Here is a 16,700-nt window from a genome sequence, read left to right on the forward strand (position 1 = left end):
TACAAAAAACCTCTTTACTCTGTTCCCCTCTCCCCCTTTTTTCTTTTGGGGACTGAACCTAGGGAACTCTACCCCTAACCTACAGCTTTTAAATTATTATTTTTTTTATTTTGAGATAGGGTCTTGTTGAGTTGCTCAGGCTGGCCTTGAACTTGCAATCCTCCTGCCTCAGCCTCCCAATTAGCTAGGATTGTAGGTGTGCACCATGGCGCTGGCTTTTCAACTCTGGTTTTTAAAATTTTTGTTTCCTTAGCAGAGTATATATTTTTTAAACCACAGGAATTACACTGGCTTCTGTAAATTATTCCATTTTTAATGCTCTATTCAAAGAAAATAAAATTAGACCAAAAATTACAACTGCAATGTGTACTTATATCCTGAAAATGATAAAAACTACTAGGAGCAGCTTAACAAAACACTTTCTATAAACTACACAGCAATTTGAAGAAGCCTTTGTTATTACATTAAAAATGAATTTAAAATGCATTCACAGAAGATCAGATTAGTAAAGAATACAAATACTTTCCATTTTTAATGAAGATGGAGAATAATTAAATTTGCACTTTCTGAATTCTGTTAAAGAATGTACATGCAAATAAACAGCATTATAACGGGAACAAATGGAACTGTTTTTAAAAAATGAAGTACAAATTAGGACTATAACTTTAAAAAATATTCAGTAAAAAAAAAAAAGACAAGGCAAACTAATACATTTAAACTAATATAAATGAGGTTTGAAACCATTCATCCTGTATGATAATTTCAGTGAGAACTGACAATGTGTTTGCTGATATTTAAAAAAATTACAACAAACAGAGCTACCCATATATTCAAAAAAGACATACAGAAACTAGGGTTCAAATCTTAGCAAATAACATAAACTGCTTTGAGCTTTACATTCCTCAGATGTGAAAGGAAGGCTAATACCACCTACCTGTTAGGGTTACTGTGATAAACAATTACTTGAGATTGGCATTCGTAAAAAGCACTTAGTGCAGTGCAAAAGAAATAATACATATTATGAGGATTATTATTATCACTCTTGACACCACTCTGTAACTCTTAACATTTCTTTGTCATACCTCTGTCGGAACATCATAGCTGGGTCCATGTTAGCAGAAGTCATTCGAACAACTTGACGGATTTCCTTAGCAATCATTCTTAGCTTCTCAAAGTTTACTAAACCATCTACTTTGGAGTCATTTCCTATAGAATAAAAGTAATTTTTTAACTTTCAAAATTAAGATGTCTAAGTAGCAGAAGTCAAGCTGTTATTCTTGGAAAGTACAAACAAAAGCCTTCTTTATCAAAACTTTTTTTTTTAGAACTGATACTCATGTATGGCTCAATCCTGATTCCATGGAATGTATACTGGGAGGGACTGTGTTCCATATGGAAATAATGATTATGCATATTAAAAAGATGATGAACTGTCCCCTGGCACACCCATAAAATGTGCAGTCATTCAAATCTGTATCTCCAGCTATGTAGCCCATTTGCTCTTTTAGACATCAAGGACATAGCTTGAACACTTAGGCTTTAGTCAGAGTGTGCAAGGTTATCTCTGGGCTTAATTAACTCAGCCTACAAGTTTTCTTTGGTTTACAATGCTTTGGAAAATTGTTTAATGAATTATAATCCTTTAAGAAGACATCCCAAAGGTATGTGAGATGGGAGATTACATGATGTTGGGTTTGTTTTCCCAAGTGGCAATACTTAAACAAAGAGATGGCTGCCTCATAGGGGTATACACTTTTCAGTCTGGCATCTAACTTTCCTTTCCCAGACCTGAATTTATAATCATGACTTTAATCATTAACTTACATTTTCCTGTCCATAATTTTCATTATTTTTGTTTTTCTTAATAATTCTCTGAGGAAAAATGTATCCAATTTTAAAAATGGTCTACTTTTCTCTGAAGAGATTGTTATGAGATGAGATATAGCCCATTTATAGTCTTACGCAGGCTGCACTGAGAGGCAAAAACAATGTTCGAAGGGTAATTTGTATGCTCAAAGCAGTGTTTTTTTTTTTTTTTTTTCATCTGTCTTTAACAGTGTAACCCCATTTTTCTCCCATGGAAATCCCCGAGGTGCCGCTGTGTGAATATATAGGTGTGGAACACACAGTACTCACAGTAAAGAGCACCTATCCATTAAAAAGATGAATTTTCAGGGTCTTGACATGAGTTGGTAACCAAATAATCATCAAAAATTCTCAAGTTATATAAATATGCTTTGAGGGAACATGTCCAAAAAAGGATGTTGGAAGCCTAAGACTTTTTTTTTTAAATGAAAAAATGAGGGATGATAAAAGGGGAGGCAGTTTAGGACAACCATTCTATTGAGAACTATTAGAAAGTTGGACAAATATAAAAACACCTGAATGTTAAGAAGACAGTGAAGATCTGAGAGGAGAATGCAGAGGGGCAGGTATGGCATTTGCCAGTGCTTTGTCCCTATATGTACTTGCTGATTTCAGAAGAGGGGGATGATGAGAAGAATAACAGACAAATAAACAACAATAACCAAAAATAAAAAAAACACTGGGTAGAGTCACCCTGCTTTTTGAGATAAGAAAGAAGATACTTAAAGTCCAATAAAACCTCCAGTGTTTTGGGTTAGGATTCAGAAGGAGTCCTATATCCTGGGATGAAGGATGAACCTAATGCAGACTGGAATAAAAGACTGGTGTTGAATTATTTCAAAATCTGAAAATGGATAAAATGAATTTAGCTGTGCAAGCTTAATCCTCTTTGAAGGAATGGAATATTGTTCAAATCCCTCAGATTTTGGGGGATTTTAAAGTATTCAATATCCATATTCTTTCAAAAAGCAAAACAAAACACCAAACAAAACAAAAAGCAAAAAAACAAACAAAAGCACAAGGTACACGAGGAGAAAAAATAACATGACTGAAATGTGAAAGAAGAAGAAGAAAAAATACCAAACAGAAAAAAAAGACCCTACAGGGGATCCAGATGATGGAGCTATTAGAGATAAACTTTAAAATAACTGTTAAATATACTCAAAGAAAAAAAAAAAAAAAAACAAAAAAAAAAACCAAAAAAAAACACAAACAACAAACCCATGTACATGTGTGATTGCACAAATGGTGTGACTCTACATCCTGTACAATCAGGGAAATGGAAAGCTGTACTCCATTTGTGTACAATGAATTGAAAATGCAATCTGCTGTCATGTATAACTAAATAGAACGAATTAAAATAAAAAATAAAAAAAAATCGAAAAATCAAGAACTGTGGCAAATACAAAACTAAAAAAATAATAAGAGAAATTGCAAAACTAGAATAAAAGCAAACCAAACACCTAAAATCTGGAATTAGGAATTTTGTGATGGATTAAACAGCAGATTAGACACAGTTGAATAGAGAACCAACTGGAAAACAGTTGGAAATCCTAACCCAAATGGAAAACATGTAGAATGTAGCCTGGTGAGATTTAAAAAAAAATGATAAAAGAATGTAAGACAATAGGGGAACAGAGATCAGGTTTAAAAGAGGTAAAATCAGAATTTCTAATGGAAAGGCTAGAAAAGGGTAAATAAAACACTTGAAGACAGTTACTGAGAATTTTTCTAAAACTGAGGAAAAATATGAAACCATATATTTAAAGATGTCCTATAAACATCAATGAGAATTAAAAAGACAACTCCACACCTAATCACATCAGCAAAATTAGAGAAAAACAAGAAATAAAGAGAAAACAAAAATCATAATTGTTATCAAATAAATGCAGACAACAATTAAAAGAACATCAAAATAAGACTGACAGTTGACTTCGCAACATTAAAAAATATAAGCCAAAAGACAATGAAATGCTATTTTAAAATAGTGAAAGGTGGCAGCTGCCAAAGATACAGTTCTGAAAATTTTAGATAAATAGCATTTTTAGATAAACAAAATCTGAAAGATTTCCATCACACACAATTTGCACCTAAGGGAATGCTAAACAGTTTGCGACAGGTCAAACACAAACAGAAACCAACCAACCAAACAAAATGTACCTAAACAAAAAAAAGAACACCTAAGCATATGTAAACTTTGAAATAAAAACGAACAACATAAGTAGACAGATGAGGTTAAATACTGACTTTATTATATTGTGGGATTTAAAGGCATGGTAACAACTGCCTAACACTGGAAGTTGAGTAAATGAAATTTAAATGGTTTATGTTTATTGTGTTGTCTGACATGCAAGAAATAGTACTAAAGACTAATTAATGTTAACAAATATATAAGATACAACACTTAGCTTAACACTAGAAAAATAACAAGATAGTGAATAGTTATCAAGTTAACCAAGTAGAAAAAATACTATTACCATGTAAAAATTGATGTAGATGGACTGTAAATAAGCTATATATAATAAAGGATCAATAAATCAGGCTTTTGAAATGAAAAACTTGGTTCATCAAAAGCAAAGGCAAGTCATATCATACTCAGGATGCATAAAAAATTCTTACAAAAATATAAAACAAAAGGGACAAACTAGCCAGGCATGGTGGTGCACACCAGTAATTCCAGCTACTTGGGAGACTCAGGAGGATGACTTAAATTTTAAAAAATGTTGGAAGGAAAAATATTACTGAACAAAAAAAATTAATGATCAAAGAGTTTCATCTTAGTGTATCAGGTTTACATTTTGAATGCATGTAGTAAAAATTTCAGTTTGTTGTTCTTAACAATGTTGATTTTAAATGCCTAAAATTTACTGCATTTAACTGTGTAAAGCTTTGGTAACTTACAATCATTAAGTTGGAATATATAATAAATCAATACTATAGAATCAGTTGAAGCTAAAGCATGCTGATTTTCAAATAACTTTTATAAATACCTTCATGTAGAAATGTCATGTCTTTCTTGACAACAGGGAACAGTGGAATAATTGGAGGCTGCATACTTTGACTACTAAGAATATTTCTATATTTTGCCATGTTTCTAGATGGATCAAAAAGGTCTTGTAGATCTTGAAGATGTTTCTCATATTTGCTTGGTAACTTTTCCCAAGTACCTCTGAGTCGTGCTACAGGTGCGAGGTTCAAGCCACTGCCAAAGATCAGAATAAAAACATTAAAAAAGAACTTGGGGAAGAGGGTAGACTCAGGTCAGAAAAGTGTATATACCAAGTTTTTTTTTTGATACTGCTAAAAAGAGAAGGAACCTATTTTAATACACTATCGAAAAGAACTACTTAAAAAATAAAATGGACTCCTTTATCTTAAAACACGGAGACTGTCTCTTGGAGGAATTATTTTGCAGGCTTATAGATGTATACACATAGAAGTGTAGTTTGCATGCAAGTGGTAACTGTAATAATTCCATAAAACAATTAATAAAACTTTGAGCATCACAATATTGTTCATTTTACACAGAAGTAACTTTACAGAAACTACATATTTGAGAGTGATTGAAGAAATGCTTGGAACAACTGTTCAACAACTGAGGTAGCGTTTTTTTCTCTGGGATTTTGTTCATTTATGGTCCCTAATTTCAAAATTTCCATACCTGTAGGTTCTAATCTTGTCCACTAAGCCTCTTAAATATTCAATGTTTCCTTTCCTTAGGACTTTAAAGAAGTTCAGATATTCCCTAACTTGAAGATCCTCATGCTCACTAGGTTGCAACTCTTCCCTATTCCTTTACCTCTATACTACTACCACATGGTTATCAAATGAACAGTATGTATATGTAGGTATGGATATATATGTTATATGCCTCAATTTTCTTATCAGTTAATCCTTGTTTATCTGTCACTTGACTTTTACCCAAACCACAATTAAAATGTTCTCTTGATTTCTGATTTAAGGTGTAGAGTGAAGACCTCTTTGTTATTTTATTTCTTAGAAGTTACCCCCAAACAACTGTTCTGAATAACTGAAATGCAAATTTTATCTCCAAGGAAACTAAGAGATATTTAACTCCTGAACTCATAAGAATGGTTGCCAAAAAACAGGCAAGGTCAATCAAGTATATGTAAAGATGCTGAAAATGATGTCTGTAGCTAAAGGCAAAATGAAAGCTGGCAAGCCAGGTGTGGTGACACGCTTCTATATAAGCCCAGCAACTCAGGAGGCTGAGGCAGGAAGAGCTCAAGTTCAAGGCCAGTCTGGCAACTTAGCAAGATCCTGTCTCAAAATAAAAAGCGCTGGGGATGTAGCTCAGTAGTAAAGTGCACCTGGGCTCAATCCCAAGTACTGCAAGAAGAGAGAAAGCTGCCAAAGCAGTTCTCCGTAACAGGTAACTCCTCCTGAGGTCAAAAACAACAATTCTTTATTTGGAACAATACAATAGTTCACAGGCTGATGGGGTTAGTTAGGCAGGACTGGACATTCTTCTTTACCATGCAGTGTCAGGGAAATAAGATCAAAGCAATGCACACAGTGATACACTTTGGTAGGAAGCTCTTTAACAGAAGAGAGAAACTCTTGAGTTGTAAGCAACCCTAAAACTTCCAATCGTCCTTTGCTGTGAGAAAATAAAGGGCAAAACAATTCAGATACAGGGTCAACTCCTGGTAGCTGGAAATTCTGTCCTGGTTTCTCTCTTACATGAACCTCTTGTAAAAACAGCACCGGAAAAACTATTGTCATTCAAAAGGAAGGAATGAACACAGCATCTATAACAAATAGTCACAAGGAAAAAAAAAAAAAGCATAAAGCAGAAAAACGTAAACAATCAAAAACTGGAAATAACCAATGATGTGTCATGATTCCAATTAAACTAATAAAGAGCTTAATGCGATGATACCAGAGCTTAGGGAAAATATAAGAGAAGCTGATAAAAAAACTGACTAGTAAAGTTCATGAAAGACATGGAAGAAAAAATAATATATGGAATTGAAGGCTGCAATGGAATCTTTAAGAGACAGAGACATTAGTGAACCACTGCGCAAATGACATGGACAAAAGGATTAACAAAAGCAACCAATGGACATGGACAGAGTTGAAAGGGACTTAAAAGAAAATGATGAATATGTAAAACAAAGGATGTATAAAATTTATATAATTGGTATTTCTGAAGAAGAGGAAAAAATTGAATAGAAGAAAAAATTCAGAGGCGTAATTTCAGGAAAATTTCTGAAACAAAGGAATATTTGAATCTATAAATCGAACAGGTACTAGGGTCTTATAGAACCATGTATGTAAATAACTTCAGAGAAATGGGAAGAATCTGGGGATGCAGGAGAGAAGAAAAATTAAAGCAAATCTTAGGAACTTAAAATAGTCACACAAAATATTAGAAGAGCCACTGTTTATAAAGTCCCTAAGAAATAATGCATGAGATAAGACTTTTATAGCCAACTGCCAGTCATGTTCAATTGCAACAAAAAGACTTTGAATAAGCTCAGCATCACCAGAAAACAAACTGCAACTAAGACATGACTGGAGAAATAAAAAGATTAAATAAGCAGTCTGAGACTGTTTAAAACAAAGGCTTGGTGGCTCATGGGAGTTAAATATACACACCTAAGAAATAAGACTAGGAAAAATAACTGTAGATACATGTGAAATTATAAGAACACACAGAGTACCTAATTCTATATCAAGTTAACTTTATTAAAAGCAAACTTCCCATTTTATTTTTTAATTAAGTGAAATCTACAAGGAATGGGGTGCCTCAAAAATATATGTTGGATAAATGATTCCTGACTCCATGTGATTCCAGTGAGGCTATCACTGGAATCTTCTCCTCTATCTTGCTTCCTACCCCTTGTCACAGGATGATCATATTATCCAAACTGGTCTTGTACCAACTATGCTGACACAATTGGTATAAGAATAAGTATATGACACAAGTGTTCTTATCTAGGACCATATATACTGAAGTAGAGAGAGTCAATAGTGCTCATTTTTCAAAGGGCTTGTTGACCACATAAGCCTGAAATCTTTTGCTGTGTCCATCCTCTAGTACTCCTCTAAATAGACAATCAAGAAAGCAAATAGAATCAGAGCACAATTCACAAAGAGAGAAAATCCTAAGAACATAGTTGATCCCTGGATCCATCTGTCTCTCAGTTCTTTTGTTATTCCCCTTAAGGTAGTAATTGTGCAGTAACTTGTAATCAAAAGAATCTTAATACAGTGGAACATTAATAACAAGAATGAAATCAAATTTATATGGAATCAGAAGTTGATTTTAATGCTCAAATATTATATAATGATATTATAAAAATGAAAAATATTTCAAGAACTTGCATGGTTTTTATTTATTCATCCACTGATGAATATGAATTAAGCAATGGTAACTTACACAACAGTATATTAGGATTTTTTTCTTTTTGGTGGCGACTGAACCCAAGGCACGCTAGGCAAACACTCTACTACGGAGCTACAACCCCAGCCCCAATACTATATTAGGAAAACAAAAAAACAAAAACAGGGATTGGGTGAATACAATCCCAACCCTCACACTAGTAATGTGGAAGGTGCTACGATATGTATCTTGACACATTCAGTACTAAAGATCTTTAAATAAAGAAGTCAGAATAATCTAATTTGGAGTGATCTTCACATTACAACCATTTTGTTTTAATGGACACAATACCTTTATTTGTTTATTTATTTTTTATGTGGTGCTGACGATGGAACCCAGAGCCTCACACATGCAGGCAAGTGCTCTGCCACTGAGCCACAGTCCCAGCCCACAACCAGTCATTTTTAATAGGAGTCATAGGTTTTTTCAACCTTGACTAAGTCTTACCAGTTTTGGTTTCTTTTCTCCCTATGAATCTACCCCATAAACCCTTATTTTCTGGTCCAAGGTCAAATTAATTTTTTAAAATTCAGATATGACAGATGATATATACGGTCACCAAATGATAACCAGTGGACCAAATTAGGTATAATGCCTGTTTTAATAAGTAATATTTTAATGGAACATACGTGTGACCATTTGTTTACTTACTTTTTTTTCCATTTTTTTAATTAAAAATCATAAAATTTACATAGGGCAATGTTGTTTGATTCATTCTGTTATTTTTTCCCTTCCCCCCACCTCTCCCATCCCTCTTTTCCCTCTATACAGTCCTTCCTTCTTCCATTCTTACCACCCTCCTTATCCCTAACCCTACTTTTTATGAGTGGACTTTTATGATACAATAGCAGAGTGGAGTAGTTTTAGGACTATATAGCCCACAAAGAAGAAATTATTTCTCCTGCAAAAAGAGGGTGCTGACCTCTATTTTGGGAAACACTGAAACTTAAAGACTCATACCTTCCATTATAGATTTTTTTTGGGGGAAGAGAGCAATATTACTGGGGCCCTTTTACCACTGAGCTATATTCCCAGCTCTTTTTATTTTGAGACAGAGCCTCACTAAATTGTTGAGGCTGGCCTTGAACTTGCAATCCTCCTGCCTAAATCTCCTGAGTTTCTGGGATTGCAGGTATACACCATTGCTCCTGGCCAAGATTAGAGAGATTATTAAAGAACACCAGGCCCAGAGAGTTTCACATGTGAGTTCTTTCAAACTTTCAATCAAGTAATTACCTCCAATGGGATTTAAATTGTTAGAGAGCATAAATAAGGAAAGAACACTTTTAAATTTTATGAAGTCAGCATGGTATTACTGATATTAAAATCCACAAAAAAGCCACACTAATCAGAAAGATACAACACTATAAAATTTACCATGCTTAAATGGAGCTCATGCCAGACTAGAAAGGTAATTCATTTTCAGGAAACTATTAAAATAATTTACAATACTGATATGTAATTAATTTCAATATTTATTCCTAATATTTAGAAAACCAGTAAAAGGAGAATTCAATTGTATAGTTCTTAACCGAGTCTGCATTATGTTCAATGAATAAACGTAGGAACCATTCTTTTTATAAAGATATTTTTAGTTGTGGATGAACAAATATCTTTATTTTATTTATTTATCTTCATGTGGTTCTGAGGATCAAACCCAGTGATTCACACATACTAGTTAAGTGCTCCATCACTGAGCTACAACCCCAGCTTGGAACCATTCTTATAGAGCCACAAATTATGTATAGAGGCTCATAATTACAATTACTATTTAATGTGAAAGTACCAGCAGATAGAAACAGTCAAGATTAAAAAAAAAAGATAAATGGAATGAAAGAGGTCAAGTTATTATTGGTATGAAAATCAGACTATATAACTCAAAATCCCAAAAGACTTAACTGAAAATTATTAGGAACTAGAATGCAGTAAGTTGAGGGTGTACAAAACTGATATACATAAGAATTAGAATCCTTAGGCAGGCGCAAAAAAGTGGATATAAGAATCCCATTCCAAAAGGCATTAAAAGGTATTAAACATACAAAGAAATGTTCAAGATTTATATAAACAAGCTATAAACTCCAGAAAAGAAACAAGAAAATCAGAACAAGTGAAGTTGATTGTACTTAGGTGAAAAGGGGCAATGGTATAAGATGTGAAGTAGTTGGCTAAGTCAATCTATCTATTTAATGTAATCTCAATGAAAACACTCAAAACTTTTTAAAAGAACTAAATGAATGAACAATGAAGTTCATATGAAACTTACATACCAGAAATAGCCAGAGGAAAGTAAAAAAAGATCAATGAGGGGTCTGACTAACTATCAGCTCTTAAAACTTATTATAAGGTTTTAGCAATTTAAACAGGAAATGAAGAGATAAATGAAAGAAACACAGTGCCAGAAACAGACCCAAAATATGTATGGGATTTCATTAAATTTTAGGAGAAAAGATTAATGATCCTGGATAACTGAGAAGCCATTTGGAACAAAGTAAGATATTTTCCTACCTCACTGTTTATATCAAAACGGACTGAAGATTAATAAAAACTGTAATATAAATCAAACTATAATAGTATAAAGGTTCTGAGAGCTTTTGATGTACTCATTCACTGAATTAACCCTATAAGACAGGAACTACCATGATTCCCCATTTTACAGAGAAGAAAACTCAGTTCACTTATTAAGTACCAACACTGGATTCAAACCAAGGCAGTTCTTTGTTCTTAAACAAACGTAAAATGCAGAATCTCCAAGAGAAAAAAATGACTAATCTATTAAAAAAAAAAAGCACTTCTGTATGGCAAATACAAACATCATACATCGTTTTAAATAGCTTTTATGCATAAAGGAATATTCTGTAGTTGCTTAAAAAACAGGCACCTCGAGCTGGGTTGTGGCTCACCGGTAGAGCGCTCACCTAGCACAGGTGAGGCCCTGGGTTTGATCCTCAGCACCACATAAAAATAAATAAAAAAAGGTATTATGTCCATCTACAACTAAAAGAAAATTTAAAAAAACACGAGGCATTTTCATAGGTACTAATTTGGAATAATCTCCATGATCAATCAATCAAACAAAAAAAAAGAGGGAATACTTTCAAAATCAGGAATGGTATTTCTGAAAGCATGAAATTAAGTGTAAGAAAATTACTTGAGATACCAGGGAACATAAAACTGCCAAAACCCAAAGCCAAACAAACAAAAAACCCCAAATAAACCAAGGTAGGAGAGAAATTTGGGTGAACTGGAGATTAAGTGGGAGAGAACCACTTTACACAGTGTACTTTTTAAAGTATCTTTGGGATTTTTTTTCTATGTAATGTTTTTTTCACAAAGTAAATATTTATTTTTAATACAAAATGCTATTTAATCCCAGTCAGAACAAAATGATTCACTTGTCCCATCTCCAATGAAAAGAATAATTCTTTATATTCTTTGATAAACTTGAATTTAAATATAAGACTACAAAGCAATTATCTTCACCTACACCATGGAAACTGTATATAACTGTTCTTTGTAACAAAACAAATCTCTTAACAAAGCAAAGCATCTTAACCAAACCTTGGGACTTTCCTATACCCTTCTCGGGGCTACTGTGCTCCACCTCTCAAATTCCTTGCCTTCAATTACACTATCATTAACTGTGCTGCTTGTACTGATTCTCCATCTCTGGTTGGACTCTGTTTCTTCTTAGTTGCTCACAGAAGATAATAAGATATGTTTTTTTTAGCCCTCTATCATTTTCTTTCTATATTCTCTTTTTAAAGTGAGATCATCCACTCTCTCCATTGTCAATTTTCTTCACGGGATACTCTAAACTGGGCCTATAACTTCCTATACAAACAGAGTGACTTTCCAGCCTTCTAAATGTTTATCAATGGCATCCCTCTTCTGTTTTAGTGTTAAAAAGTATAAGATAAGTGGTATAATTCCTGCATCTTATAGATGAGAAAACTGGTCTAAAGTTTTCCAAAAACACCTTGCTACTACATGGGAGAAACTGAATTCAAATACAGGTGCAGCTGACTGTAAATGTTACTTTGATAATCTCTATTCCATACATCTGCAGTGTTTAGTTCAATTGCAGGCTCATGATTAAAGAGTCCTGGAAAAAGACTCTACTTTTATCTTACATAATAGGAACAAACTGTACATTTTGTAGGGGATATGTATAGGTAGCATTGGGAAGGAAAAATTATGCTGTATATAAAATATGGCCTTCAAATGGACCTAACTATAACTCCCTTCCTCTTTAAAATCAGTCCTGCTTTAAGAAGAATCTCTTTGTTGATCAGCAGTATGCTGGATGAAGGTCAGAAAAGAAATTAGAATTAGCTTCTCACAATGAGCAGGCAGAAGGTAGCAGGGAGCGCTCATGCAGCTATCTATATGTATCCCAGGCTTATGAATGTTTAAGAATTTTTATAATTCTAAAGGCTTATACTGCTCAAATGACAATATGCCCTGAAATACCCCATGCAGTGCCTGGCAGACAGGAAGAGCTTACCAAATGGTCAACATTATTATTTTTGCTGTTATTTCAAAATACCAATTTTAGGTCAGAGAACTGATACCACACTGATCTTCCAGTGTCAAATAACAGTGAGGAGGTACTTAAACATGCACAGTACAGAAGTCTGATGATAAAGATCAGCCCACTTGGGCACAAATCTAAAAAAAAGAGTATGATCACTGAAAGTAGGGAAAGGGAAAAAAATGGGAAGGCAATCACTTGCATTCATTAAAAAAGGAGTGTGGGAGGTATATTTTTAAGTGACAGATGGAAGAAACAAAATTCCATTCTAATGGTATTGATGAAATCTAATAATACTTCAATGAAGTCTTATTAATTGAACTTTTCTTTTCCTAGGCACTTAATACCTAAGCAGAAAATCAGCTTCATGTCTGATAGCATGAAAAAACTATAGATATTTGTTCCTGTTTGTACTAACTTACCTTATTATTGCAAACATGGAATTGAAGTTCTTACATTCTCGACAATGGAGTGCAATTTTAATAAAATGCTTAATAATTTTCATTCGTTTGAGCTGATTTGATTCAGTTAAAATCTCTGAGGCAACCCAGAATGTCTCTTGGTTTACAATGTCCTCAAACTCTTTCAAGTGAGTATTTGCTGTTTTGGAATCCAACTTAAAAAGGTCATCAATGTATTCAGTAGGTTCAATATTACGAAATAAATCAAAGTCCCTCATTGATAACTGGGTGGCCATCTCAATGGTACTGAGCTGCAGCATGGACAGTTGGCTTTCTTTAACTAGTTCTTGAGCATCTTCATCTGAACATAATGTTTCTGTTTCCATATTATTTTTTAAATAATACCTAAAAGGAAAAAAATTTCATAAATGTGATCATACATATAATTTCATTTTTAAGAGTGCTTTCCCTCTTTATTATCATTTTCAAAATTATCACTGTATTGGAGAGAATGTCATTTACAGATGAAATGGAAACAATTTAGACGAAAAGTTCTTTGGTGGGGTGGGGTTGGGGGGTATGGCGAATTAAACTGAGAGGCACTTTACCACTGAGTTATATCTTTAGTCCTTTTTATTTTAAGACAGGGTTCTCACTAAGTTGGCTTAGGGTCTTGCTAAGTTGCTACGGCTGGCTTCAAACTTGTGATCCTCCTGCCCAGCCTCCCAAGTCACTGGGATTATAGGCATGTGCCACTACACTACACCAAATGAGATTTCTAAGGAGTTGTCCTTTTATTCTGCTACTTGACAGAGTAAGGATCTAATATTTTAAAAATTAAAAGTAGTGTCCATTTTTCTGAGAACTTAATCACTTTATGAAATTACTCACCATGTGTGAACAATCATGTGTGTATATTCTTTTTTTAAAAAAAATTTTTAAGGGCTGGGGAGATAGCTCAGCTGGTACAGTGCTTGTCCTTGCAAGCAAAAGGCCCTGAGTTCGCTCCCCAGTACCGCAAAAAAAAAAAAAAAGAAAAAAGAAAAAAAAAATTTTTTTAGATGTAGGTGGACATAACACCTTTATTTAATTTATTTATTTGGTACCAGGGATTGAACTCAGGGACATTCAACTACTGAGCCACATCTCCAGCCCTATTTTATATTTTATTTAGAGACAGGGTCTCACTGAGTTGCTTAGTGCCTCTCTTTTGCTGAGGCTGGCTTTGAACTCTTGATCCTCCAGCCACAACCTCCTGAGGAGCTGGGATTACAGATGGGTCACCAAGCCCAGTGATTTATTTTTATGTGGTGGAGATTCGAACCCAGTGCCTCATTCATGAGCTCAGTGCTCTACTACTGAGCTACAACTCCATCCCCACGTGTGTATATTCTTAAGAATAAAAGCTCGGGCTGGGAATATAGCTCAGTTGGTAGAGTGCTTGCCTTACAAGCACTAAGGCCCTGGGTTCAATCCCCAGCACCGACAAAAAAAAAAACAACCAAAAAAAAACAAAAAAAAAAACCAAAAAACCAGTTGCATTATAAAAATATTTGTTCATGGACATAATGAATCATGATTCAGGCAAAATAAGCACATGAATCAAGACTGTTTTTATATCTATTCAGAAGATACTGTTGTACTCACTTCCTTTTGTTTTATTCCCCGACATTTCCAAGTGAAGGAGGGGAAACTTTTCCACCTGTTGTTTCTTCAATGTCAAATACAACTCTCATTCTAGCATTAATAGCATTAACTGGTACCTGTACAAAAGAACTTAATTTTCCTTTTTTTTTTTTTTTTTTGTGGTGCTGGGGTTTGAACCCAGGGCCTTGTGCTTGCAAGGCAAGCACTCTACCAACTGAGCTATATCCCCAGCCCAATTTTCCTTTCTTCTCTTACATTAATACTTCTATGGCACTTAAAAGCTAAGAGACAGGCCTGAACTATTTAAAGCTGGAAATAAATTATATAGGTGTCTAATACTACAAATTCATCTCAACCTAAGTTTGGGTCCATCTTTTTTTATTTTTACTTTTGGTGATATTGGGGATTGAATCCAGGGGCACTCTATCATTTCAACTACACTCCTAGCCCTTTGTATGTTATTTTGAGATAGGGTATTGCTAAGTTGCTGAGGCTGGTCTCAAACTTGTACTCCTCCTGCCCAGCCTCCCAAGTCACTGGGATTATAGGCATGTGCTACTACATTCCACCAAATGAGAAGATTTCTAAGGCATTGTCCTTTTATTCTGCCATTTGACAGAGTAAGGATCTAATATTTTAAAAATTAAAAGTAGTGTCCATTTTTCTGAGAACTTAATCACCTCCTGAGTGGCTGAGATTATAGGTGTGTGCCACCACATCTGGCTATGTCCATATATTTTTTACTGCCAAAGAACTATATAGTTTTTTTCCTGATTTTATTCTGTTCATGTCTAATGCCAAAAATAATAATGTTGAGACTCACCATACTATATAATAAAATTATATATAATATTTATAGAGGAATATATTTATTAACTTCTATAATCCTTATATCATTCGTATAAGGTATGTTTCATTATCCTCATTCCTATCGCACAGATGAGAAAATTCAGGAATGAAGAGTCTAAAGATCTTGTGTGGGGTTGAGGTTGTGGCTCAGTGGTAGAGTGCTTGCCTAACATGCATGAGGCCCTAGGTTTGATCCTCAGCACCACACAAATATAAAGGCATTGTGTCCACCTACATACAACCAAAACAAACAAACAAACAAACAAACAAAACCCTAAGGTTACACAGTCAGAGCTGGGGTTTGCAATTGGGCAGTCTGGCTCAAGGATTCAGGTTCTTAACCACTATATATAGCCTACAAGCAGACTTATAATCAGTTCTCTTTGGGATGAACAAGATGGATTGTCATTTTAAGGTTTCTAAGATTCTACATGTAAAACTGGGTCACTAAAAAGATTATTTTCAGAGAAAGTTATCAGAGAAAAGAAAGTTACCAAAACAATCTTCTAGATTATCCAATAACTTTCAGAATACTTTTTCAAAAATTTAAAAATTTTCCTGTACATTCATAAAAGGAAAACTACTTGAAAAAGAATAGTGAAAATGATGGTTTCTTTTGCCTACACTAGACATTTCAAACTTAATTTATTAATACATATGCATATTCAGGCACTGATACAGATTTGTATTATTCTGCTTCCTCTTCTGTAAAAACAAAACAGGTATTAGAGTACACCACTGATTTTACAACTTTATTTTAGCAGTTATTAAATATTTAGTAAACTGTTTTCATTATCTCCACTTTATGGAAGTCTTAAGAATATTCTAAGATTCTATTTATATAATTATAGAGACAAGAAAAGCTTGGAAAAAAGAGAAACCCTACTTTGACTTTTTAGAGAGAATTTGATAAAATAAAATATGATATTTCTATTTAAAATACCTGTTTTAACAGGGAATCATAAATACACATAAACACACACACACACACACACAC

At 33.9% G+C, this 16,700-nt stretch overlaps 1 protein-coding gene across 11 annotated transcripts in view; it reads right to left on the reverse strand.

Annotated features, from left to right (window-relative positions):
- The window catches only part of RAPGEF6 (Rap guanine nucleotide exchange factor 6), a 209,443-nt gene that overhangs the window by 26,975 nt on the left and 165,768 nt on the right, over positions 1-16,700 (reverse strand). For all 11 annotated transcript variants that reach the window (XM_079144100.1, XM_079144102.1, XM_079144104.1 and 8 more), the window contains 3 exons: positions 13,229-13,612; positions 4,857-5,068; positions 1,083-1,206 (listed from right to left, as the gene is read on the reverse strand). In XM_079144100.1, coding sequence (XP_079000226.1) covers positions 1,083-1,206; positions 4,857-5,068; positions 13,229-13,612 — 720 coding nt within the window. The remainder of the gene's footprint in view (positions 1-1,082; positions 1,207-4,856; positions 5,069-13,228; positions 13,613-16,700) is intronic.

The sequence above is a fragment of the Sciurus vulgaris genome (genome assembly GCF_902686455.1).
Source record: "Sciurus vulgaris genome assembly, chromosome: 6".
Taxonomy (NCBI): Eukaryota; Metazoa; Chordata; class Mammalia; order Rodentia; family Sciuridae; genus Sciurus; species Sciurus vulgaris.